Here is a 27,894-nt window from a genome sequence, read left to right on the forward strand (position 1 = left end):
GCCAGCTATAAAACCAGGTTCAATTCATAATTTTCTACATAAGAAAATGCCTGTACCAAGTTAGGAATATAACAGTTGTTCTGCATTAGTTTAATATTTTTGAGCTTTTGATTTTGCCATTTGATTAGGGACTTTCCTTTTTGAATTTTCCTCGGAATTCAGTATTTTGTGATATTACTTTTTTCTAGGAAATGTCCGAATTAGGATACACAACTGAATATATGCGTAATTGTCTATGTCGTAGACTGATATACTAGTAACAAATAAAATTATTCTTTCTAGTGCATTACACCCGACTTAAAATAATCTTTAGTCAAATTTGATGTGTTATAATACTTGTAGTTCGAGCACAAATTAATAAATTCCTTAATGTAAATTTTTCGATAATTCCGACATGAAATTGAACATTGGTTATTCAACTATTTTCTGTTAATTTTTCAATTTTAAAGTTCAACTTATGGATTGGGCTTATAATTATTCTTCCTAAAGTAACTTCGATATTAAGATACAAATTTTTTCATTGATTGGTGAATATTTATTTCTTAATGTCCAGTGGCAAATATAAAGGGTGAGAATTTGACTGTTCAAGACAACCTATAAACTAAATAAAACATGATGCATTTTGGTATCAAATTATTATATTATATAACAATGGCAGATCGACGAAAATGACTATTTCGAATATAATGTAAAGATATTTATCTATATATTTCAAAATACATGAGGTAATTTGAAAATGAAGAAACATAACCAACATATGGGAGTTTGTTATACACATTTCTATTCTAAATCTTAACTTATTGTACAAGTTTATAAGTTTGAACTCTCAGACAGATCCACACATGTTGAGGGGGATCAAAACAGTTTTCATCCTAGTGAGTCAAATAAAGTTGTCGAAAAAGTCAATTTGCTTGGTTGATGTAAGAATCCTAAAATATAGCTTTGATTTATCGATCAATTAAACATTTATAGCTATGGATTAATTTCTAAATCAAAATGACGTCTATGGGTGGCCATTTTAAAATGGCTACCTGAAAATAAATAATAAAATATGAACAAAATGTGTAAAAAAAATGAAACGCTTTCGTCAGGTAACGGTTTTTTTTCATGTTGTAAAATTATTAAAAATGAATTTGTATTGAGTTCCAATCTTATACTTTACTAGACTGATAAATATATACTTTATTCAAAGTCTCTAGCAAACAAGACCGGAGAAGGAAGTAGATTTCTGCACAAATGCAGTGAAAACTGGAAAAGGAAGTAGATCTAAAAAAAAACGATTTTGAGTTCAATAGTAGAATGAAAAATTCGGGAAATTTTGCCGATTTTTAAAAAAAATTTTATTATTGATTTTTCTACCATATTTTGAGACTTCGTCCCCATATAATAGGGTTATTCACCGCTGGTGTAAATTTTAAGGGTTGTTCGTCCTTCCTTGCTATTGAATGAAACTTAACTGAATTATTCCATGTCATGTGATCACGTTTCACCCAATAGAATTGTTTGAGATATATGTAAGGTATAATAATAAAGCTTAAACGTTCGTAATATACTGGGATTAAAATTGTGTTTTTCGTCTACATTCATCAGTGGCGCTCGAATATAAAAAGTAAAATTATCAAATAATGTTGGTATACCCGTAATTCTGACAAATACAGCTACGGTCATCTATCCCTGGGGTTAGAAAATGCTTAGTTTTCATAATATGAGGCAAACCTTACCTGTGAAAGGGGACGCAGTTTATGACTTTTTTTTAATTCAGACATGTATATCTTAATTTCAAAACGGAAATACCGTAACATTTCCGATTTTGGTTCTGTTGTTAGGGATTTTAGTTGTGACGTTATTTAAGTTATGACGTCATATGCAATGTAAACAAAAATGCTATCATTAAGTAACATTTTTTCATATCAAGGAATTACTAAAAATGAAATTGATATTGCGTTCCTTCCTTTTTTATACTAGACTGATACATATATATTTTACTCAAAATTTCATGCAAAGGGTGCTATAGACAGTTTCGTATAAAAAACAAGGGGTTATTCCCCAACTAAAAATAGACATGGAGGGAAGTCCCTTTTTATCAACATAATCGGTGAAAAAGTATCATGATTGTTGTATTTGGTTGTAAAGATATGTTAATTAACTTCAATTAAAGCAGGTTGAATGATTAAACTAATTTAAAAAAATAGATTAATTATACATGTTTTGAGAGGACACAACACTGTAAACAGTCTGTTTTTTTGGCAGTGAAAATTGAAAACTTATTTGCAGCCACTGTAGCTATTTTCGGAGCAGGCGAACGTACTCTGAAGCGTGAATTTTTTGAAAGACCAGATAAAAATCTATGAAATTCATACAATTTTGATTATGAAAAATATGCAGGTATCATGACTTCACGGGTGTTCACATGACCTGATTTCAGGTTTTTTAAGCTTAAATTAGGCAATGTTTTTCCAAGTTTCTCTGGATAAAACTTTTTTATACCATTAAAAATACAGTTTTTTTTTATTCCATTATAAACTAGAGAACATTCTGATTCCAGTGATATCTAGTTTTATACAAGTATCTTTATTAATCAGTCCACCACTAAGGGTCACTTATACATGGTCCCTCAAATTATGACGTCATAGAAAAAAACTGTTGATTGGACCCAAACGAGACTGGAAAACGGAAGTTCATTGTAGTTTTCTGCGCAGATGCGGGAATTCAAAACATGACATAAAAAAAATAACCGATTTTGAGTTCATTAGTACAATGAAAATTTCCCGATTTTTTTTTTTTTTTTATTGAATTCTCTACTGTTTTCGTCCCCATAATATGAGGCAGGCATTACCTGTGAATGGGGACGAAGTCTGTACTAATTTGTTTTTAATTCAAACATAAAAGAAACGGAAATACCGTAACGTTTCTGATATTGGTTCTGTTGTTAGAGATTTAGTTGTGACGTTATTTAAGTTATGACGTCATGTTAAATGTAAACAAAGAAACGCTGTTATCAGGTAACGTTTTCTTTTCATATCAAACAGTTATCAAAAATGATCGGCTGTTAAATTCCTTCCTATAATTGTTGATAAGTTGATAAATATACATTGTATTCAAAGTCTCATGCAAACAAGACCGGACATGCAAACAAGACCGGTACAGGATGTAGATCTGAAAAAAAAAGTTAACGATTTTGAATTCATTAGTAGAATGAAAAATTCGGGAAATTTTCCCGATTTTTTTTTTTTTTTTTAATTGATTTTTCTACAATAATTGGGGACTTCGTCCCCATATCAATTACAGTTGCTAAAATTATTACAAACATATGTCTTACTATGAATGTGATGTTGATTGAAAGGGGAATTAGTCAATGTTTTGATTTTTTTAAATTGTTCTTTACACAAATGTTCGTCGTTAAGAAGACGTGATTGCATTATGTAGTCCGATACAGTTTTAGCTACTAATCTGACGAAATTCTTGGTCAGCTTTTTTTGATAGCGTGCGTCCATGTAAATTTTGTGTTGAAGTAAATGTTTTTTTTTTAGATTTCTTATTACATAGTTAATAAAACAATATATATGTGATTGGTTGCAATTTTTGCGTAGGGGCTGGTCCTATTCTTCTAATTAGTCGAAATTTCTTGCAAAAACCTACATTCGTGATTGGTGGGAGAGGGTTTCTATTTCGATTTTTAGGTTTCTATTAGTTGAGGATTCCCCTTTGTACGGGAAGCGGAAGTTGGTGTGTGCGAAAGTAAGGTACTTTTTATTTTGGGTAACGTGGCCGCCATTTTGGATTCTTAGAACTTTAGGTTTTGAGGTATTTATGTTTTATCTGTTGGTCATGGGATATTCTGTATAATAATTGATTTTAATGTCCACTTTTTGTTGTGTTTGTTTTATGTTCTATACATTCCTTGATATCCGTTTCATATGTATGGATTATGTCGATGTTCTTCATAACAAAATGGCGGCCGTTCATCTATAACGGACGATTGTATATCGATCAGGTATGGCCTAAGTATACTATAGTCTTATTTATGTGGTTTTCGCGTGCAATATATTATGTTTACATTCTTAAACATTATACGGATGTCTAGGGTAAATGTCAAACAAACGAAAACCAATCAATTTTGATAGTTTTCCAAAGGGTTCGTTCAAATAATACATAACGTACCTTGACCTATTATGGTTTACTTTTTTTAAATTGTTACTTAGATGGAGAGTTGTCCCATTGACACTGATACCATCAATGCTCTTCAATTTTGTACTTGTTTGGCTTTATAAATATTTTGATATGAGCGTCACTGATGAGTCTTATGTAGACGAAACGCGCGTCTGGCGTACTAAATTATAAGCCTGGTACCTATGCTAACTATTTGCACCACTGGGTCGATACCACTGCTGGTGGACGTTTCGTCCCCGAGGGTATCACCAGCCCAGTAGTCAACACTTTGGTGTTGACATGAATATCAATCGTGTGGTCATTTTTATAAATTTCCTGTTTACAATTTTTGAATTTTTCGAAAAAACTAAGGATTTTCTTATCCCAGGCATAGATTACCTTAGCCGTATTTGGCACAACTTTTTGGAATTTTGGATCCTCAATGCTCTTCAACTTTGTACTTGTTTGGCTTTATAAATATTTTGATATGAGCGTCACTGATGAGTCTTATTTAGACGAAACGCGCGTCTGGCGTACTAAATTATAATCCTGGTACGAATGATAATCATACCACATCTTCTTTCATTTATGATGACTGTATGTTAATTTCATTGAAACCTTGTTTAAAAGTTTTTATTATTAGATTTTCCTTTTTTCAAATACTAATTTCTATTGTAAGAGTACTAATGTGTATATGACGAGAGGGTGACATTAAAAAATAGTGTCATCCGCTCAGCAATGTCATAGAGTAGATTAACACCCTCGTATTAGCCAATCAAAATATTGCATTTTAACGTGAACTATAGTATATGGCATATTGCCATTCTGTTAATGTTATTGAAAGAAAGCTAATAATCCCGATTTCCGTTTAAACTTTTAATTTATATATTACTGTTTTTTTTCTTTTTCAATGTGACTATTACACCTGATAAATTGTCTGAATCACTGTCAATTTTTTTAGCTTATCTTCATGAGGATACGACTTAACGTGTCATTGTATACAAGAAAATAACAATGGTAGCCTATATAAAAGTTGCTTGATTAGAATTATGTTCATTCTTTTTGATTTTTTAATCAATAGAAGGCAGTTAACTTCATGTATTTTCAATCATTATAAATATGTATTTAGATAATTGTGCTGTACATCAAACAGGCCGGTTTTTTTTTCAATTGTTATACACTTATCTATTCGGACCTTTTCGAGTTTATGATACGGTATGGCTTTTGCTCATTTTTGAAGGCCGTACCTTGACCTATAGTAGTAACTTCAACGACATTTGGTCTGGTGGTAAGATGCTCCATTAATAAAAATACCACATCTCCTCATTGTTATACATATTTTAATATATGCCATATACAGCAGGAAGGAAATCTGATTACAAGAACAGGCATTTATTAAGTTTATTCATAGTTTTGTTTTACTTCACTTTGAACAAACAAATGTTCAATCTTTATAAAATCTTTATTACAATGTATTTTAGTTTTGTCGGTACAAATTAATTTGCTTCGCATGGGGACGGGGTTTGTAAGGAGCGTGGAATGAACAGACTGCCTTTATACTGAATTTTTTTTTTTAGAATATGATTATATTGGCTGTAATGAATTACATTGATTTCGCGGTAAATAAAAACCGTAAATTTCACATGTGAAATAAACGTGGTTATTTCACATTATACAACAAGAAGCTTGGTCAAGACGTTTTCAATAACGTCGCATCAAAACAAAATGTGAATGCGTACAAAAAGATATAGTTCCTTACAGGTTTACTTAAATTTCCTGAAAACGCTATTTGCCAATGTCAAAAAAATAATAATTTATCAAAGAATTATAATATTGAAAAAGATTTTTAACTCGTGACCGACCAACACTGTTCAATGATTCATGCGCTACGCGCATTTGTGAATTATTGTGTAGTTTAGTTACTCGTTCAATATTTTTCTATATTTGAATTCTTCTATAAGTTATTCTATAATGATTATTCTCAGGTTGCAAATGTTGGTCACAACACACAGTCAACGACAGTTACCATGGTAAGAACTTAAGACATTAATAGCATTTACCAACTCTACTGGCTTATTTTGTTATGAGTCTGATTAATGACTTTAGGTATCATTCATTCTTTTCTAAACACGTTTCAATTATATGTTTATCTTCAATTATCAAAATGATACTTTATATTTAAGAATGATTTTTATCTTGAAATTACGATAACTACTTTGATACAACTGTATGTTTGGAAATGCAAACTTTAAGAAATGTTCTGTAGGGAAAACTTTATTCGTCGTTTCAGAATCTAAAGCATCATGGGTAATTTTATTCTTCCTACCCCATGATGAAAATAACGTCACGTCATTGGTTATATTTCCATTGTTTATGAAATTGTAACCAATCACGACGTTTTGGTGTAGACTTTTGAAATATTACCAAGAAAGCATTAGATTCTGAAACGGCGAATTAGGCTACAGTTCCAAACAAAATGAATGTGACAAAATAACCAGCTCGAGTTATCATAGACTTCCGTGAGTATTCACAATATGAAAGCATTGCGTTGGGGGACAATTGATGAAATTTCATTACTGCATAAATAATTATAAAGCAAATCCACTCAACTGTCAAACTGTTCCTTTTTTATTTCAATCTTAACTTTCGTTAGCTATATATTCTACACATTTTGTCAAAATTAAGCAAATGAGTTTACTATAAACAAAAGAAAATACCAAGATATTAAGTGAAGATATTGTTATAATATTTTGTCAAAACATAATTATTACGATCAAAATCTTATTAGCACATCACGCAAGGTCGAACATTATTTTAATTAAATCTACCAAAACATTTGTAAGTTGAGTATCAAGATCAAATTCACCACTACCATGTAAATTAATTGTCAAGGTCAATTCCACCAGAAGCATAAGGATGAAAATTGTCAGGATGGTGTCTTCAAACACATTATGTAAATCGATAATCAAGGTCAATTCCACCAGCAGCATATAGATGTATATTGTCATGATTGAGTCTTCAAGAACATATGTAAAAAAATAATCAAGGTCAATTCTACCAGCAGCATATGGATGTAAACTGTCAGGATGAAGTCTCAAAGAAAACTCGGAGGTCGAAAAAGACAAAAATTAAATTCACCAAAATCATTTTACTGTTTATCTTGCACTAGCAGTTAATTGTCAATTATACAAGGCATTATATAATCTTTTATGATAATATAAACCTGAAGTTTTTGAAATTTTATGTACGAGTAACGTGCATTTCTGCATTTGACTTTATAACTATAGGTTATGTTTTCAATCAAAAAGAATAGACACAGGTGCTAGATTACAAAATTATTTAATAGGTGCTATTTAGACGTCATGTATCTCTGACAACGTGGATACAACTTATTTTTGTGACTTCAGTTTATATTTTAACGAACAAACATCCATTATTTCTAAATAAATATTAGAAAAAATATTTTTATTGGAGTTGATTGTATTCACCAAAAATACTTTCCCCAAGTGACGTTAAAAAATATTGAGATACAATTTATTTGTATGACATCACTTTATGCACTATCACTGAATAAATCAGAATCTGAAACTTCTCACGGTTAGTTTCTTTATTGAGGTTGATTTTGTTCAATTATAAGACTATCCCCAAGTGACGTTAATAAAACCGAAATGAAGCAAAACTTGTACATAGTTTCTGAAATTGTTCTGACAATATGTATTTGCCTGTCTCAAGTCAGGAATAAAGGCAACAGTAGTATACCGCTGTTCAAAACTCATAAATCCATGGACAAAAAACAAAATCGGGGTAACAAACTAAAACCGAGGGAAACGCATTAAATATAAGAGGAGAACAGCGACATAACACCGAAACGTAACACACACAGAAACGGACCAAGCATCAGACAAAACACCACGAGAATAACAAATATAACATGGAAACCAAATACATGAATTTGGGATAGACAAGTACCGTGCCACGTCTTATCTCAATTTCTCAGAGAGAAAACACAAACGACTCAACGTTAAAATGCAACACACACAGAAACGAACAATAATATAACAATGGCCATCTTCCTGACTTGGTACAGGACACTTTTAAAGGGGAATAAAAGTGGTGGGTTGAACCTGGTTTTGTGGCATGCCAAACCTCGCACTTTAATGGCAAAGTTAAATATAACATTGAAATGACAACATAATATTACAGGACTACAATACCAATTAATAGAACATATTAGACAAAGAAAAACATGATTAATAGATAACAAAAAACATCAGGTTTAAAATTCAATACGCCAAAAACGCGCCTTGTCCACACAAGACTTACAAGTGACGCCCAGATATAAAAGATCGAAAGTGAAAAAAGTACAAAGTTGTACAACACTGAAGATCAAAAGTTGAAAAGGTTTCGCCAAATACGGCATTGTTTTTATGCCCGGGATAAGAACATTCTTATTATATAGAACAATTCATGCTATTGCAAACAGTAAATTTTATCATATGAATATGAAAGAGATATACATAAAGAAACTGAAGTATTAACTAATTACAGAAAACTAAACCCGAATACATAACGCCCAGATATAAAAGATCGAAAGTGAAAAAGGTACAAAGTTGTACAGCACTGAAGATAAAAAGTTGAAAAGGTTTTGCCAAATACGGCATTGTTTTTATGCCCGGGATAAGAACATCCTTATTATATAGAACAATTCATGCTATTGCAAACAGTAAATTTTAACAAATGAATATGAAAGAGATATACATAATGAAACTGAAGTATTAACTAATTACAGAAACTAAACCCGAATACATAATGCTATTAAAGTTTAACACAGAATAGACACACCCGGATCAGTCCAGGCGTCAACGTAATTTAAAAAAAATGTGACGTCACATACGATGGCGAAAAGGCACAAACGTTATGCCACATTTGAATTTATGAAATTTAGAAACAGCATGACGTCACATATGAAAAACTATCAAAGTGAGATAGAATTAGGATTGATTTAACTTGTAATTCAGTGGCTGTCGTTTGTTTATTCGCAACATATTTGTTTTTCGTTCATTTTTTTACATAAATGAGACCGTTAGTTTCCTCGTTTGAATTGTTTTACATTGTCATTTGAGGGCCTTTTATAGCTGATCATGCTGATCATTGTTGAAGGCCGTACGGTGACCTATAGTTGTTAATTTCTGTGTCATTTTGTTCTCTTGTGGAGAGTTGTCTCATTGGCAATCATACCACATCTTCTTTTTTATATTGACAGAAATGTACTGATCTAACAGAGACAATTAATAGGTGAATAGGAGAGTTTTATGTAATGAATTAAATTATTTCAATGGAAAAACCAAATTACATGTGAATAACATGTGCTACAGAGAATGAAGGAGAAGTTTTAACTCTTTGGTTATCGACGTTTGAGTACTATGACTTGAATGTGTGTATTTCTCTGTCCTGAATGTTCTTCCATTTAAATGCATTGAAGTCCAATCATGTTATGTTGTTATTTTAGTGTTATACTTAACATTGCCATACAAACTGAAGGTTTAGATAGCCGCAAAACCAGGTTCAAGCCACAATTTTTCTTTTCTACCAAGGAAAATGGCAATTGTTATCTTACAGTTCGTTTCTGTGTGTGTTGTATTGTCTTTTTATTTATTTTTTTGCACTTAATTGTTTCTCCTGTTCCTTTGTCATTTCTTTTATAGTTTTAGTTTGTAATCTGGATTTAATTTCTCTAAATCGATTTATGACTTTCAAACAGCGGAATACTACTATTGCATTTATCTTTTGCAAATTACGAGTTCTTGTATTCGAAAATAAATGGTTTAAACTAGATTTAACAGCTGAGATATAAGAAGATGTGGTGTGAGTGCCAATGAGACAACTCTCCATCCATAGGCCTGCTGATTCACAACATAACAGTATAAAGTTATTCGTGAACTTATAATTCTGACTACGAGCTGACCATTGTTTGCTGCTACCATCACGTGACAAAATATAGGCGCCAATAAACATGAACAAAGTAAATTCGCACCCATAACTTATTGCATCGGAAAGGTCAAACTACAACAAAACATAATTTCTATAAAGTTTAAAGTTCACTAGTACATAACTGGGTTTTGTCAAAAATCCAAATTAATAAAAATACACGTTATGTTTAAAATTTGATTAAATATTGATACTATTAAATTTCAAAACTTATTTTTTAGAAATGTTAGCTTTTAACATAATTTTCAAAATTTAAAATAACTAGAGGCTCTAAAGAACCTGTGTCGCTCACATTGGTCTATGTGCATATCATAAACGAAGGACACACAGATGTATTCATGACAAAATTGTCTTTTGGTGATGGTGATGAGTTTGTAGATCTTACTTTACTGAACATTCTTGCTGCTTACAATTATCTATCTATAATGATCTTGGCCCAGTAGTTTCAGTGGAAAATGTTTGTAAACATTTTCAAATTTTATGAAAATTGTTTAAAATTGACTATAAAGGACAATAACTCCTTAGGGGGTCAATTGACCGTTTTAGTCATGTTGACTTTTTTTTAGGCCTTACTTTGCTGTACATTATTGCCGTTTACAGTTTATCTCTATCTATAATAATATTCAAGATAATAACAAAAAACGACAAAATGTCCTTAAAATTACCAATTTAGGGGCAGCAACCCAACAACCGGTTGTCGGATCCATCTAAAAATATCAGCGCAGATAGATCTTGACATGATAAACAATTTAACTCCGTCAGATTTGCCCTGAATGCTTTGATTTTTGAGTTATTAGCCAAAAACTGCATTTTACCCCTATGTTCTATATTTAGCCGTGGCGGCCATCTTGGTTGGATGGCCAAGTCATCGGACACATTTTTTAAACTACATACCCCAAAGATGATTGTGGCCAAGTTTGGATTAATTTAGCCCATTAGTTTTAGAGGAGAAGATTTTTGTAAAAGATTACTAAGATTTACGAAAAATGGTTAAAAATTGACTACAAAGAGCAATAACTCCTAAAGGGGTCAACTGACCATGTTAATCATTTTGACCTTTTTGTAGATCTTACTTTGCTGAACATTATTACTTTTTACAGTTTATCTCTATCTATAATAGTATTCAAGATAATAACCAAAAAACAGCAAAATTTCCTTAAAATTTCCAATTCATGGGCAGAAACCGAACAACAGTTTGTCCAATTCATCTGAAAATTTCAGGGCAGATAGATCTTGACCTGAGAAACAATTTTACCTCGTGTCAGATTTGCTCTAAATGCCTCGGTTTTTTTTAGTTATAAGCCAAAAACTGCATTTTACCCCTATAATCTATTTTTAGTCATGGCGGCCATCTTGGTTGGTTGGCCGGGTCACGGGACACATTTTTTAAACAAGATACCCCAATGATGATTGTGGTCAAGTTTTGATTGATTTGACCCAGTAGTTTCAGAGAAGAAGATTTTTGTAAAAGTTAACGACGACGGACGACGGACGACGGACGACGGACAGTAAGTGATAAGAAAAGCTCACTTGGCCTTTTAGGCAAGGTGAGCTAAAAATGAACAGATTCATGCCCGATTTATATAATTTTAAGGCCCTCAATCGGCACCAGAAGCGACGAAGCAGCGCATCTATTTTGGGTGGGCAAATATCCATTTTTTGATATGAGACGAGCTCTGACGTCCCATGGCCCCAGCTTGTCTGACAAAACAACCGTTGGACGTCAGAGTAATCTCGGACTATGTAAAAAGAATTAGAAATTAAGGATGATCAATTTACTATTTACAGAACTGCGTATAAAATTAAGAAATCATGTATGGACAAAATGAATACAATGATAAAATGATTTTTATTGAAAATTTACGGAATAAGGGTTATTATAATTATGTTATTTTAAAACTAAGATGTACAATGAACACACGCTGTTGGGACCGTTTTAAGAAGCAAGCGGATAGAAATGTTTAATATTTTGTTTTGTCCCAACAGACATAGCTTCTAGCATTAGTGCTTTTTAAGCAAAACATTGTATCAGTAAAAAACTTTGAATTCGCTACAAACATGGATACCACAAATAGCTCTATAATATTCGCAAAGATGAGAAATTTGAAAATCTCCCTTTTATAAATACTATTATAAGAGAGAACAAAACTTCGCACAGAAATCCGTATTAAAAACGATCTATAAATCAAGATGTTTGACGTTCTTACTACCGTTTGAAAATGTACCATTGACATTTAAAAATGCCTGTACCAAATCAGGAATATGACAGTTCTTGTCCATTCGTTTTTTTATGTGTTTTGTCATTTGATTTTGCCATGTGATTAGGGACTTTCCAATTTGATATTCCTCTGAGTTCAGTATTTTTGTGATTTAACTTTTTACTACATGTAACCTTCCGAAATACAGTGATGAATTATTTCCAAACACTATAACATGTAGGTACTAATTGCTTGTTATTTGTTTTGGGATCATGAACGATCTGATCTTATGAAGAACCACACTGATTCCAACAACAAATGAATGCAGGTCGTATTATCAAAATACTTGACAACATACATGTATTTGTTGAGTGTGATGGATTACCAAAATTAATCGTCGGTAATCAAGGAATTCTAATAGCGCACCACTACTATATTTTACACTCAAACGAAGCATCATTCCTTTACAACTTTCTCAAATACACAACGAAAAACATATATCTACATAAATACTGTACTCAAAGGTAAATTGAAAAAGAGAAAATAAAAAAAAAAGAGAAGATGTGGTATGATTGTCAATGAGACAACTCTTCACAAGAGTCGAACATGATACAGATATTAACAACTTTATATCACCGTACGTCCTTCAGCAACGAGCAAAATCCATACAGCATAATTCAGTATAAAAGGCCCCAAAATAACAATGAAAAGCAATACAGACAAGAAAACTAACGGCCTAATTTATGTACAAAAATTGAACGGAAAACAAAATATGAAACTCATAAACTAACGACAACCACTGAATTACAGGCTCATAACTTGGGACAGGCACTGAATACAGAATTAGGCGGGGTTTAACATGCTTGCGGAATCCCAACCCTTCCTCTTACCTTGGACAGCTGTATAACAATACAACATAAGAACGAACTATAACAATCAGTTGAAAAAGGCTTTACTCATCAGATGGACAAAAATACAAGCAGACGTGGCCGGGTACTTGTACATCCCAACAACAGACATGAGAGTACTCACAGTTAACTGACAGCTATTTCAGAGCCACTAACAACTAATAAAAAAATCATGCATCTAAGACTAAATTATCAATCCGTACACATCCAATGGATTTAGTGCAAAGACGTCATAAACAGTCAGAGAAAAACTTGACATTGTGCAATGCCAAGATACAGGTTTTGACTGATTGAATATCCATGAATGTGTATATGTATAAACATGTTTCTATTCCGTTATATTTAGATTTTTCCTTATCTATTTCTATATTAAGTAACTGTGGTTTGTAGATAAAGTTTGTAAAACAAGTTGGAAGAACTGGTTGGATGGTATCTACATATAAGTCTTTAGTTAGTACTGCACGGGCATTTCTTAGGCGGGAATACGGGTCGGGTTATATAGTCCCATATAGTCCCATATAAGTTGCATAATATGTATCGAGGTGCTCACAGTAACTTCAAAGTACGACACGTTCTGCAGAGTATATTATTTGCATTAATTTATAATGGTTTGGTTTAGAAAAGCTAGATTTGTATTTCTTGAGAGATATTTGTAATGTGTTATTATCTTGTATCGCACATATCAATCCGTACACATCCAACATCCAATGGATTTAGTGTAAAAGCTAGATTTGTATTTCTTGAGAGATATTTGTAATGTGTTATTATCTTTATTAAATCTTGTATCGCACAGAAAATATTAAGTTACTGCGAGCAAACCAAGACTACATTTTGACTTCTCTCTTATTTAGCCATGTAGATAGATTAGAAATGTATAAAATTCGGACAAATTTAGGAGTGAGAATTTAACATAGTAGTGATATTTAGATATAAGAAGATGTGGTGTGAGTGCCAATGAGACAACTCTCCATCCAAATAACAATTTATAAAAGTAAACCATTATAGATCAATGTACGGCCTTCAACACGGAGCCTTGGCTCACATCGAACAAAAAGCTATAAAGGGCCCCAACATTACAAGTGTAAAACCATTCAAACGGGAAAACCAACGGTCTAGTTTGCTTTTAATTTACTGATAACAAAAATAATATTCATACCAATGAAACAATATTAAATGATCTTATTACAGTGTATAATTGGTAACCTTTTAGAAAAAGTTTACCAGGATCATTTCTAAATTTCCGGGTACGGTTAACAACGTTTCCGTAAAAATGAGGTTGTGCTTTCCCGTTTTAAATAATTTTTCTACCGATACAACCAAAAAAACTTCAAAACAAACTCTTTATACCCATGGAAAAAATTAGAAAAGGTTTAAAGTAATTCATTGTAACGATATCACTGGTTTGATAATTTATCAGTAATACTTTGATTACGTTCGTTAAAATAAAAAAAAAACACAACAGACACGGGAATAGCGAACGAGCTTTAAAATATAAACACCGTAAGATGGTGCAAAAGGAATATCACCATTTAAAAATCGGAAAATATCCAGAGGGAACGAAAAATCGTCCTTTTTGTCGTAAATTTTAGCGTGGAGTTTCCCGTTTAAAAACCGAAATATCTAAATCTAGAAATGGACAGTTATTACCGCTTAAATTTGATTTATTTAAAGTAAGTTCCTTGAAAGTCCTTAAAACCTGTCAAAATCAAACGCTCTAATATACAAACCAACAGTACAAATTGAAAACACCTGTCATAGTCCGTACCTTGGACAGGGTTTTTCAGAAGGAAATGTTATGTTGAACCTGCTTTTATAGCTAGCTATACGTTCCACTTGTATGACAACTATTTATAATTCAGTTGTAGCGACGCAATTGGGTGAGAAACCAAAAACAGAAAAGATTGATAAACGTGACGATAATAAAGATTCAACCGTAAAATACTCTTGTAGGCATTCAGAAGTTCACGAAATACGTCAATCTCCTGTCAAACCTACTTTGTGCTGTGATTAATTTCAGTTCATGTCCAAACTTAAAAAAAACTCTTTCAAAAAACCTACAAATTGAAAATTTGACACGTGATATCTTTAAAAATATAAACGACAAAAGATGTTTTTTGTATGCCCATTGCTATTTTGTATGATCGATAAAGCTTCTTTTGATCCTAGTAAAGGTGGCAGGGGTGTTTTGATTAAAAACCTTATAATCTTTTAATAATCTGTCAATATTAAGTTTTTATCATGGTCTATTCAAAAATATAAATATCTTGATAATGCCAGTTTCAGAGAATTTTTTGTTTGAATCAGAGTGATCCTTTACAAAGTAGGATTTATCCCTCCCTTAGACAAGATACTACGGTATCTCCGTTGGCAATTCTTTTTTATTAATCAAAGCAATTACAACTCTTTCAAATGTCTTTTGATTTGGATTGGGGAATACTTGTGTAAAGTGTAGAAAAGTCAAAAATTTTAATACTATTGCAAGAGGATTTTTTTTAGATTGTATGTAGTATAAAAGATCTTTGGATTGTTTATTCTCCACATCTGATTCACGCCACCTCTAGAATTGGCAGTTTCACAATAACTTAGCAGGCCGTCTTTGATCGCTGATAAAACAGATGTTTATTATTCAAAAAGAGGTTTTCTTGGAGCACTTGGAGTGATGTGAGAAGATTTAAAAAATAACTCTCATAACATGCATTCAGATAAGAAAAAAAGGTGGTCATCTGAATTGTTTTCTTCCTACATAGTAAATTAAGTAAAATTCACAACATTTTCTTTTTATAAAATTACTTTATCTGAGTTATCTCCCCTACTTTTTGAGTTATCAATCCTTGTTTGGCAAAGTTGAAAACAAATGACTCTAACAAAAATATTGTGTTTTTTACAGTCGTAAATATAACTAAACATACAATATGTTTCACAACATTTAAAGTCTTACAGATGAATTGCATACTCCTCTCAAAATTTGGAAATTACATTAATGATCTAGACCAATTAATATCTGCTATTGTTCAAAATCTAAGATGGAGGAATACTTCCAAGCCATCTAAAGGTATGTGTAAATCACTAATCCACAATACCTTTCAACATAAAAATGGTAGCATACGCTATAAATATATTACTTTGGGATTTCATCAGGCTTATTTCGTTAATAGTGACAAACAAAAAGGTAAAACATGCTACACAGAAGAACAAGTGGTCAGTATGCTGTAGTTTCTTATCGACAACATATTTGTCGGCATTCCTATTGGGAACTAACTGTGCGCCTCTTCTTATTTTCATATGAATACGACAGACACTTGTCAAAAACAAGAGGATCAAAGAAGCCAGATTATTAAGTTTCACTTTCAGATATATTGATGATGTTCTTTCCATAAACAATCATAACCTTTCAGATTGGGTTCCATTAATATATGCCCTATAACTAGAATTAAAGAAACACCAGACACGGCTTCCTCTGCCTCATTTTTAGACTTATATCTCAAATTTGACTTACACAGTCATCTCAGTACCATAATCTATGACAAACGAGACGATTTTAATTTTGAAATTATAAATTTCCCCCGCCTTAGTAGCAATATACCAACTTCACCTGTATATGGGATATATATATTCCCAACTTATTCAATATTCAAGAGCTTGCAGCTCCTACTCAGACTTTGTAAAACGTCATCAGTGTCTGAGTAGAAAGTTGCTGAACCAGGTATATGCCAAAGAACGTCTCTTCCTTTTTTCTAAAAAAGTTCATCGGAAGGTACCAAGACCTTGTTGATAAATATTCGGTATCAATTTCACAAATAATACATGATGGTCTTGATGTATAGATTCTGCGTACTGATGTTGTTTATCATCTTAACAACGTGTTTTATTGTTCTTTCTTTTGTCTTTGTTCTATTATTTATATTACTTTTACTGTTGGATTGTTTTATGTGATATCCGTTTAACTTGGCTCGGTACATCCAATCAATGTGTTTGTTTTGTATTTCATATTTTGGTAGTGTATTTTGTATATGCGACTTTTTGTATTTCTTTGGTTCTTATAACGTGACCCTGTACTTTAAAGATCCCGTCAGTATGACATTGTTCTATTTTATGTCATTATGATATATTTCTATTATGAATTACAAAATACGTTGAACCACAAACGTCAAAATTATTTTATCGCGTAGTGGAATTAACTATTTGTGGATTCTTATAAATTCTATATGACTTTTGGACTATTTTAAATCTCGGTCTATTTCTGAAATGTATTCTTACATACTTTTGATTTGTTAACCCTGTATGCTAACATTGCCTATGTGAAATTTTAAAATTGATGGAATATACATTAAACGACAAATATATGTGACGTATAAAATTTTCTGACGTCGGACTCTCAAATCAATGAATGTGTTTGTAGATAGATGTTTTTGTGTTCTGTTAAATTGTTCCTTTTAAAATTGTTACACGATGATGACTGCTGTACCCATATTTTGACTACTTTTTTTTTTTTTTTTGTGTCTGTTTAGTTAACGCATCATTGTAAATATAACGGAATTTGATGAAACTGTCATCAAAGTGAGAGGGTTAGCGCTATTGAATCAGGTTTAAGATATTGATATCAGACGTGGCACGGTACTTGTCTATCCCAAATTCATGTATTTGGTTTTCTTGTTATATTTGTTATTCTCGTGGTGTTTTGTCTGATGCTTGGTCCGTTTCTGTGTGTGTTACGTTTCGGTGTTATGTCATTGTTCTCCTCTTATATTTAATGCGTTTCCCTCGGTTTTAGTTTGTTACCCCGATTTTGTTTTTTGTCCCTGGATTTATGAGTTTTGAACAGCGGTATATCACTGTTGCCTTTATTAATCCACCAATTTCTACATTTGAAAATGCCTGTACCAAGTCAGGAATATGACAGTTCTTGTCCATCCGTTTTTGATGCGTTTTGTTATTTGATTTTGCCATGTGATTACGGACTTTCCGAATTGATTTTCCTCTAAGTTCAGTATTTTTGTGATTTTACTTTTCACTTACGTTAGCCATGTCAGTGTGCATTGTGACAGTTAAGACTCAAATGAAAAGATAGATAAAGATCAGAAAAATTTATTTTATTAAAGTGTCACATGTTGATCTTACACAAAACTAAATATTTACAAGTACAATCACATAAAAAAAATCAGAACCAAGCTTATAAAGACTTATGAGACACACAAGTACAATCACATAAACAAAATCAGAACCAAGCTTATACAGACTTATGAGACACACAAGTACAATCACATAAAAAAAATCAGAACCAAGCTTATAAAGACTTATGAGACACACAAGCACTCAAGGTAAAAAAATAAAAAAAATAAAAAGAGATCTCATGTATTTATCTTGCAAACGTAATAAATTGATCAGTTTGATTTAAACCAAGTTTAAAAAAAATTAATACTGGAAAACACACCTACGTTTAAAACTAAGACATACGACTTAAAACAAAATTATGGGTAGAATGCATTTAAGACTCAAATGACTGTATTTCATGTTAAGTGTATAATTAAGTCGTGCTTTTGTAACCACAAATTACATAAAACGTTTTTGTTTAATAGATACACAAGTTAACTATTGAACATATGAACTGTTTACACAGAGATAATATGCCTCACCTGTGTCGGATCTTCGTGCAATAATGCAAAATTAAACTCAACACTTTTATGTTTTAATTTTGCAAAACGTTCAAAGTCAATGTACTCAAAAGTAACAAACAAGTCTCCAAGGACATGAGAAGTGACAATTTTTTTTTATACAACTGCAAAACAATATTATTGACGTTATACCACGATTGGTTCCTCTTTAACTGACAAATTACCTACACACAAGTCCATGAAAGTGAGCGGAGGAGGGGGGAAACGAATCAACATGCAACCATTCAAATTAAATTTGTAAATGTAATTACAACTGCATGCCAAATATAATTACCATACCATTAGTGTTTTTTTTTAAACTGATGAAAATGAGACCTGCCTTATTCAGCTGCGTTCCAAATTCATCAATTTACCAAAAGCAATTCCATTTAAAATGACTTGCCAATAGCGAATCCTCTAAAATTGGCAAACATTTTAATCTGTCATAGACGCGATAACAATATATTATTGTAAGTATATTTGAAGAAAACTTGCAAGAACAATGCAAATTTGAAAACCTTGAAATTAAATGTATCCTAAGACTTATATGTTGAACATGGAGAAATCGATATTCATGAGCGCCTAGAAAAATATGTCAGGACAAATAAGAATCAAATATCTCGTTAGTTGAAACAGCTGACATTTCAAAAATAATCATTGCATCAGTGAAACAAATTAATAAAACGTGTTAGTCAATTTGACGTAACAAAATAACTGGCTTTATAATTAACCAGTTATACCTATATTGCATTATTGAAGTGCAAGACAAATTAAAGATAAGAAGATGTGGTATGATAGTCAATGAGTCAACTATGAACCAAAAAACAAATTGAGTAAATGTAAGCATCTAGAGGTCACTGTATGGCCTTCAAAATGGGCAAAACCCATATTGTATAGTAAACATGAACAACAGTCTTACCCAAAAGGATATTTCCCTGAACAATTGTTCGCCTCTAATTCTCTATAGTTTTTTAGATGGATTTCTTTAATAATACTTTTTAATTTACTTTTCTGGGATTTCATTATATATTTGACATTCAAATATAAAATGGTATTCATCTTCAATAGCGTTAGTGTTACACTTAGTACATAGTCTATTATTTTATCAACATTATAACATCTGCTTGTTTCTATACTTGAATTATGAGCTGATATATGATATATTTACAAATATATAGTGTGTATGTATATATAGTTTACAGGTCTATCTAAATAAAATTGTAATCATGTATACTATGTATATATCTATACAAACAACATTTTACTTTATTTTTTAATGACTGGCTATAGTAATCATGTATACTATGTATATATCTATACAAACAACATTTACTTTATTTTTTAATGTCTGGCTATAATAATCATGTATACTATGTATATATCTATACAAACAACATTTTACTTTATTTTTTAATGACTGGCTATAGTAATCATGTATACTATGTATATATCTATACAAACAACATTTACTTTATTTTTTAATGTCTGGCTATAGTAATCATGTGTACTATGTATATATCTATACAAAAAACATTTACTTTATTTTTTAATGACTGGCTATAGCAATCATGTATACTATGTATATATCTATACAAACAACATTTTACTTTATTTTTTAATGACTGGCTATAGTAATCATGTATACTATGTATATATCTATACAAACAACATTTACTTTATTTTTTAATGTCTGGCTATAGCAATCATGTGTACTATGTATATATCTATACAAACAACATTTTACTTTATTTTTTAATGACTGGCTATAGCAATCATGTGTACTATGTATATATCTATACAAACAACATTTACTTTATTTTTTAATGACTGGCTATAATAATCATGTATACTATGTATATATCTATACAAACAACATTTACTTAATTTTTTAATGACTGGCTATAGCAATCATGTGTACTATGTATATATCTATACAAACAACATTTACTTTATTTTTTAATGTCTGGCTATAATAATCATGTATACTATGTATATATCTATACAAACAACATTTACTTAATTTTTTAATGACTGGCTATAGCAATCATGTGTACTATGTATATATCTATACAAACAACATTTACTTTATTTTTTAATGACTGGCTATAGCAATCATGTGTACTATGTATATATCTATACAAACAACATTTACTTTATTTTTTAATGACTGGCTATAGTAATCATGTGTACTATGTATATATCTATACAAAAAACATTTACTTTATTTTTTAATGACTGGCTATAGTAATCATGTATACTATGTATATATCTATACAAACAACATTTTACTTTATTTTTTAATGTCTGGCTATACATTGGACTATGTTATTTTTATTGAAACTTTTTTACTCTTATTTTCTTATTCATCTGTAAAAGTGTAGGAAATCAAATTTGTTATCAATACACTCAAGTGAACATGGTGTATTTATTGACTTTTGAGAAACTGCTTCACTTAACATTAAACATTTACTTCAATAACAGTCAAACTAAACGATGAAACAATTACAAAACAGAAAAAGATAAACAGTTAAAAGTAAAAGTAATAATAATAGGTATACAGAATAAACAATAATAGGTATACAGAAAAAAACAATAATAGGTATACAGAATAAACAATAATTGGTATACAGAATCAATACACAAACTGCATTAACTGAGAATATAATCAGATACAGTGTGCTTTTGACCGTAAGCGATAAAATCAGAATCGGTTAATGCCATAAACGACCCCGTTTATATAGTGTCTGGTCAACTATGTTTTAACTTGAAGTACTAGTTATAATATATCAAACACATTCTGCATTTGTATGCGCTTGTCCTAAGTCAGTAACCTATTGTTCGATGGATGTGGTTTGTTGGTTTGGTTCATATGTGTTTCTCTGTTATAAGTCCTCAGTCGTCCTGTGTGAATGGTTTTACACTAGAATTTATAGTTTGCTGATTGGTGTGCGCCGCGGCTTCGTACCTTGACCTATAGTTAACTTTTATTACATTGGGACTCGAATAGACAGTGTTCAAACCACATCTTCTTGATTATATTTATTGTTTACCATTGACTCTTTTGTCAATTGAATTAGTAAATTATAGTTTGAGTAGTTCATTTCATTTTTCTAATATGCCAATTTTTCACATATTCAATATTTATCCCATTGACCGCAAATGGGGAATACAAAAATAAATTAACAAATATCGTTCAAAGCATCAGATACCACACTATCGAAAACTGCATACATCTTTTCTAGGAATCCTGAAAAATTTTAAAGAAATTCTGTCAAAAAATCATTTGCAAAACGTGTTTGCATCCGATACTGAGATAATATAATGTACCTAATTAGAGCAACATATTTTTATTCGTTTACCTTAACTTAAACATGAAGACTAACTTAGTTGTTGTCGCTTTATCCAGATGATTTGTTCATTTCAAGTTCAATAGATCAACAAGGTATAAAACACAAGTGGTAAATATCGATTTGTTTTCACTTTGACAATTCAGTCTAAATATATCTAATAGCTGTTTAAGAACATTTGTTTTGATTAGGAGGTATTGTAATGGACACTTTCTTCATTGCCTAATATATTATACAAAACGTGACAAAAATAAGAAGCACATCGTGCAAACAAAGGGTTAGGTGTTCTAAATTTGGGGTTGATATATTTGGTTTTGCATACTTGCATTCCTATTTTTCTTTTCTGTATAAAAGCAAGTATTTTTTTAATAGTTTTAGAAAAGTATTATATCATCTGACGAGACTTGTTAATTGGAAGTTGCAGTTTATCTACCTTTATTAACAAGGAAATGTAAACAGGATAAACTTTTGTATTCACGTTTTCTGATCGTAATCGTCAATAGTCGAGAACGAAGGGGAACGTTTTTTTGTTGGCTTCAAAGCATTGGTTTTACTGTTTAGTGTAGTGATTTTTTACTGTTGTACTCTTTTCCATCGATTTCTATTTGGGCGTGGTGTTATCTGTCTTTCAAGATTTAGGATTTATTCCTGTACTTCAAACATGAAAAAGATATCACTTAAGTTACCTGCTTTCATTCGTTCTTTTATCTCTTCAAAACTCCTGGTCTCTAATTCCATTTTCCTGATTTCATCTAATCGTTTTACGTAGGATTCACCTGCTGGATTGTTACGCTGGTCAAATCTAGTTAGCATATCATGAACTATAGTGATTAGTGTTTGGTATCGTGTGTCACCTAATCCAAAGACAGAAGAATGCAGCATTTCATTTCTGATCACACGTATCCGTTGAATGTCGTCACCAATAGTATCTTCAATGGTAGAAATCTCGTCAACCCTTTTTATTTTCCTAAAGCCTTTACTTGGAAAGTTTATTTTTAAAGCACAATATTTCTCACACATTTCTGTTATGTCCAACTTATCACGATCAAGTATTTCTCCAGTCTTTGTATCTTTGTATAAGCGATCGTATAAAACACCTGATAATACCTCTAGAACTATCATTGACATTCTGACGTAATTCTGTTGATCACTACTTATTCTACGGGAAGCCTATAATATCAATGAAATATGTTATGGTACAAACGTATGCTATATAATTGCCATCTATAAACAGGTAGGTAGACCTAAAAATGTAGTCAAGGCAGTAAATACACCGGGACAGTGAAAAAGGATAGAGCACAGAATTAATGCTAGCCAGAAAATTCATGTTGACGTCAGAATGTTTAAAATTACGTCAATTTTTTTTGAACAATTAAAAATCTATAAAAAAAAAAAAAAGACATACATATATATCATTGCAAGCATGCGAGATTTGTACAAAGCATGTCACAATGTTCTTAAAGATATCCTAGAAATATTTCCATTCAACAATAACTTTACAGTCGAGCATTTGTTTTTTTTTAAATGAGCTAGCTACGTAGTGTGTTGTTCGACAAAGATAGATATTTAGGACATAGGGGCTATTCAAGCTGCTATGATATTTAACGCAACCAGGTAAAAATAGCGTTCTTTTCAATTGATTGAAGATGCATTATTACATGCATTTCCTTATTCTGCCTTGAACATACATAAAACAACTCAGAATATAATAGCAACATACCGGTCAGTAATATTTCTTTATTTTTCATATAGCATAGTATGATACGATCATAAACAAGTGAAATAGGATGGATAATTTGCTTAAAAATCGCATTAATATTTTCGCTATACAGCGTTAATCCTGTAGACGATCACATTAATTTTAGGAAAGCACTTAACATGCTTAAATAGGAGGCACTTAAAAAAATTGTCAGGTGTGGGCGTGAAGCCTGTAGGCTGGCTGTAAATTATCTGAAAGTTTATTTCTGATTTCAAACATTTAAGGGGTCTCCTGGGTATAAATCATTTTTTTTAATATAGGATTTCGCTAGATTTTTTTTATAAATTAACTTTATCATATACTTAAAATGAAATAAAAAGATGGGGTCACCGTTTATTTAAGCTCACAATCTGCCTCTGGAAGAAGCATACATTTTTGTTAATGTCCCTTTTTCTGTTGAACTAATAGGGGAAAAAGATGTAATATCGAAATAAAAAATAACCTAATTACAGAAATCGCTTAAATTTTACAATGATTTAGTTTATGTACAGCTTATTTAAAAACAAGAATAAAAAATATAGGTCACCGATGAGTCAAAAACGTATTTCAAATTTAATGCCAAAAAATGGGAGATAACTTTGAGCTTTTTCAATGATATAAACATTTTAAAAGTCATCTGGGGTCAAACTGAATCATTTTTTGGGTTTATTTTTGTACCATATCATAAAGTAATAACTAATAGTGTAATAAATAAAACTTGTTATAAAAAAATAAAGGTTTAATTTTTTGCTGAAATTTTTGTACCCAGGAGCCATCTTAAATAGAAATAACTCAACTGTTTGACTTTCGCTTTTCGTGATATTTTTCGTGTTGTGTTATTTGTTTTTCAACCCGGAACAGAAATATGAATCGATGAAGACCCTAGGGTAACTTGTATTTTTTTCGCAAATTGTATATTGATCTATGAAAAGCTATTCATACATTTACAATGCAATCTTTATTTTATATGAAGGTCCCACAAAAAATGTAAAAAGTGTGTATGTTTTTTAGCTTCTCTCATGCGATACTTTTTTGGTCACTTTTTATGTGTTGTGTGTGAATATGAATTATAACCCTCAATAGTGAATGCACAGGTTGAACAAATCCTTCTGAACAAACAGAAAAAAAAGACACATAAGAACCTAACAAGACTTTTTAATATTCAAGTTTATTAATGAAAACTCTGTCTCTGATCGAATACGGTTAGGTGAGCTTTAAATTATAAGTTATAGTGTGGATTACGCAAATATTTGAAGTTGGTCGGGTTTTGCGTACATTTCCTGTAAAACAAGTTAAACAAGTTTTGTTGTTTTCCTCTTATAGTTGATGTGTTTACCTCAGTTTTAGTTTGTAACACGGATCTGTTTTCGTTCAATAGATCTATGACTTTCGAACAGCGGTATATATAAAATTTAGTCCTGGTATCTATGATGAGTTTATTTACAACCACTGCCGGAAGAGATTTATTTCCCCGAGGGTATCACAAGCCCAGTAGTCAGCACTTTCTGTGCTGACATGAATTATCATTGATATTGTTATATTATAAGTTAACTGTTTACAAAATTTTGAATTTTGTGAAATACTAAGGCTTTTCTACCTCAGGCATAGATTATCTTAGCTGTATTTAGCAACAATTTTAGGAATTTGGGATCTAAATGCTCTTCAACTTCATACTTTATTTGGCTTTTGTTTTTTGTTTTTTTTTAACTTTTTTGGATTTGAGCTTCACTGATGAGTCTGTTGTAGACGAAATGCACGTCTGCCGTATATATAAAATTTAGTCCTGGTATCTATGATGAGTTTATATACTACTGTTGCCTTTATTTGACACATTTAAAAAAACCTTAGTCATATTTGACACAACTTCTTGGAATTTTGGATCCTTAATGCTCTTCAACTTTGTACAGTCGCGCATATTAATTGCGAATGGACCCACTACTTTTATTTTTATCACAACTAGTCCACACTGATACTGACATAAGCAACGTGTACACATCAAAGGAATTAATATACAAATTACCAATAATTGGATTTCATCATGTCACAAATATATGCCCACTAAATGAAAATAATCTAAAGCAAATAGAAACATTACCTTTGATTTCTCACCAGACCAATAGTCTTTATATTTATGAACTGTCGCATGTTCTTCGCAATAATAATTTTCCCCATCATTTACTTGATCAAATTCAAGGAATCCTGTGTCAAAGGAGAAACTGGTGGTCTCACACTTCCATTTTTTCTCGAAAGATACCGTTTTCAACTTGTATCGCGTGTTGACAATTCTGTTGATTTCTCTTTCGACAAATTTTAAAACAGCTTGGTTAACCTTTGTATCTACTTCATCCCATTGCCATACTTGCAGCTGAATCATATGGCTACTCTTTGCTAATACAAATTTTGCACAGCCAGTTCTGATAATATTGAATACACAACAATCCTTGAAGAGACCTATCTCGCCCTTTACCACTGCTAGAGGATATTCTCGTAGACAAGAAACAATCAGATTGCTGATTAGATACGGCGGTAAAAAACTAAAGACAAAACACAAACATGTAGATTTGCTAGCATTTGGAACGTTAAACAATACATCAATATCCTTAATTTTTAATGTTTGAAGCATGCATGGAACATAAAAACTATGCTCCCTTTGTACATTTCCACTTTCCGTCAGTAGCAATGGATAGATGATAATGTCAAACTTTTCAATTACTTCCAGTATATGTTCTTTATGAATTCTCATGTCTGCTGATTGTTTCTTGAATATTTCTTCCAATAGTTTAGGATCCATCTTTCCTGTTTTCTTGAAGTTGTCCCATTGTAAGTGTGGTAATTCAAATTGAAACTGCTGGGCTGTAACAATGCATTTAAAGGCATTTGCTAACCATTGGGGATCAAGTATGATGTATGACGGAATGTCTTCAAAAAATATCACGTTACCAATTTCATGTTGATAGCTGAGAAAGAGATGAAGCTCCTTGTTATCAGTTATCGGAAGTGGTATTTTCTCACCTAGTTCTTTTAATCTTTCAAAAGAAATTATTTGTTTTCCGATCGTAAGTTCAGAGTTGATGGCTTTTTCCATCTGAATAAATTTAACAGGATATTCTCGATTCCAATTTGCAGTACTCTTTGCTGTGGCAAATATATCATTCCTCAATTTTTCAAAAGCATCTTCTACATCCTCTGTGTTGGAGATCAGGTGAATTGATCTCAGGTGAAGCTTGGAATCTTTAAATATTTTATCAGTGTAGGATTCGAGACGTTTTCTGCATTGTTCTTCGTCCTTTCGCAAAAACAAAAACAGTGATATTGTATTATTTCATTATCATTTAACTTAAACAGTCTCAGATACATGATTTGTTATAAGATGTTTTTGGCTGTAACTATTACTATTCTCATATCTGTACTTTTCTGTGTCTTTTTTTCTAGAGCGGATGTATAAATACTCTGGCTTTTGTAAATTGTTATATGATATAAGTTAGGCTGTTAGTTTTCGCATTGAATTGTTTCATATGTTTTCAATCGGGATGTTTTTAAGCCGGCTATATGGTTTTTCCTCAGCATCTGTTAACCCACCCAGGGCATCTGAGAATAATCCCCGTTTTTCAGAGGGGTTCATGTTGCTCAGTTTTAATTTTCCTATTAACATTGTGTTCTGTATACTGTTGGGTTTTTAATAATAGTTTTTATTTTCTATATTCATAAACAATCGCTACTATTTAAGAACGGAAGTTGACAAAATTAAGAATGAGTGATAAAACACTATTTATTGAAATTAGCAGACACCAACACATGCAAAGAGAAAAAAAGTGTATATAGTAATTGTAAAAATCAAGTTGATGGTGAACATTAATCCGTCTAGTGACTTGAATAATCATAATTTTGACAAATAAGGAAATGTTGATAAACCTG

General features: G+C 31.4%; 1 protein-coding gene and 1 long non-coding RNA gene across 2 annotated transcripts in view; one reads left to right on the forward strand and one right to left on the reverse strand.

Annotated features, from left to right (window-relative positions):
- Positions 1–27,894, forward strand: part of LOC139493899 (uncharacterized) — a 426,642-nt gene that overhangs the window by 305,660 nt on the left and 93,088 nt on the right. The gene's annotated exons all lie outside the window — the stretch shown is intronic.
- The window catches only part of LOC139493894 (uncharacterized), a 482,493-nt gene continuing 472,913 nt past the window's right edge, over positions 18,315–27,894 (reverse strand). Inside the window, exons 14-16 of the mRNA XM_071282058.1 lie at positions 26,075–27,265; positions 22,928–23,411; positions 18,315–22,141 (exon numbers count right to left, since the gene is read on the reverse strand). Coding sequence (XP_071138159.1) covers positions 22,074–22,141; positions 22,928–23,411; positions 26,075–27,265 — 1,743 coding nt within the window. The 3' untranslated portion in view covers positions 18,315–22,073. The remainder of the gene's footprint in view (positions 22,142–22,927; positions 23,412–26,074; positions 27,266–27,894) is intronic.

Source organism: Mytilus edulis, chromosome 11 (genome assembly GCF_963676685.1).
Source record: "Mytilus edulis chromosome 11, xbMytEdul2.2, whole genome shotgun sequence".
NCBI lineage: Eukaryota > Metazoa > Mollusca > Bivalvia > Mytilida > Mytilidae > Mytilus > Mytilus edulis.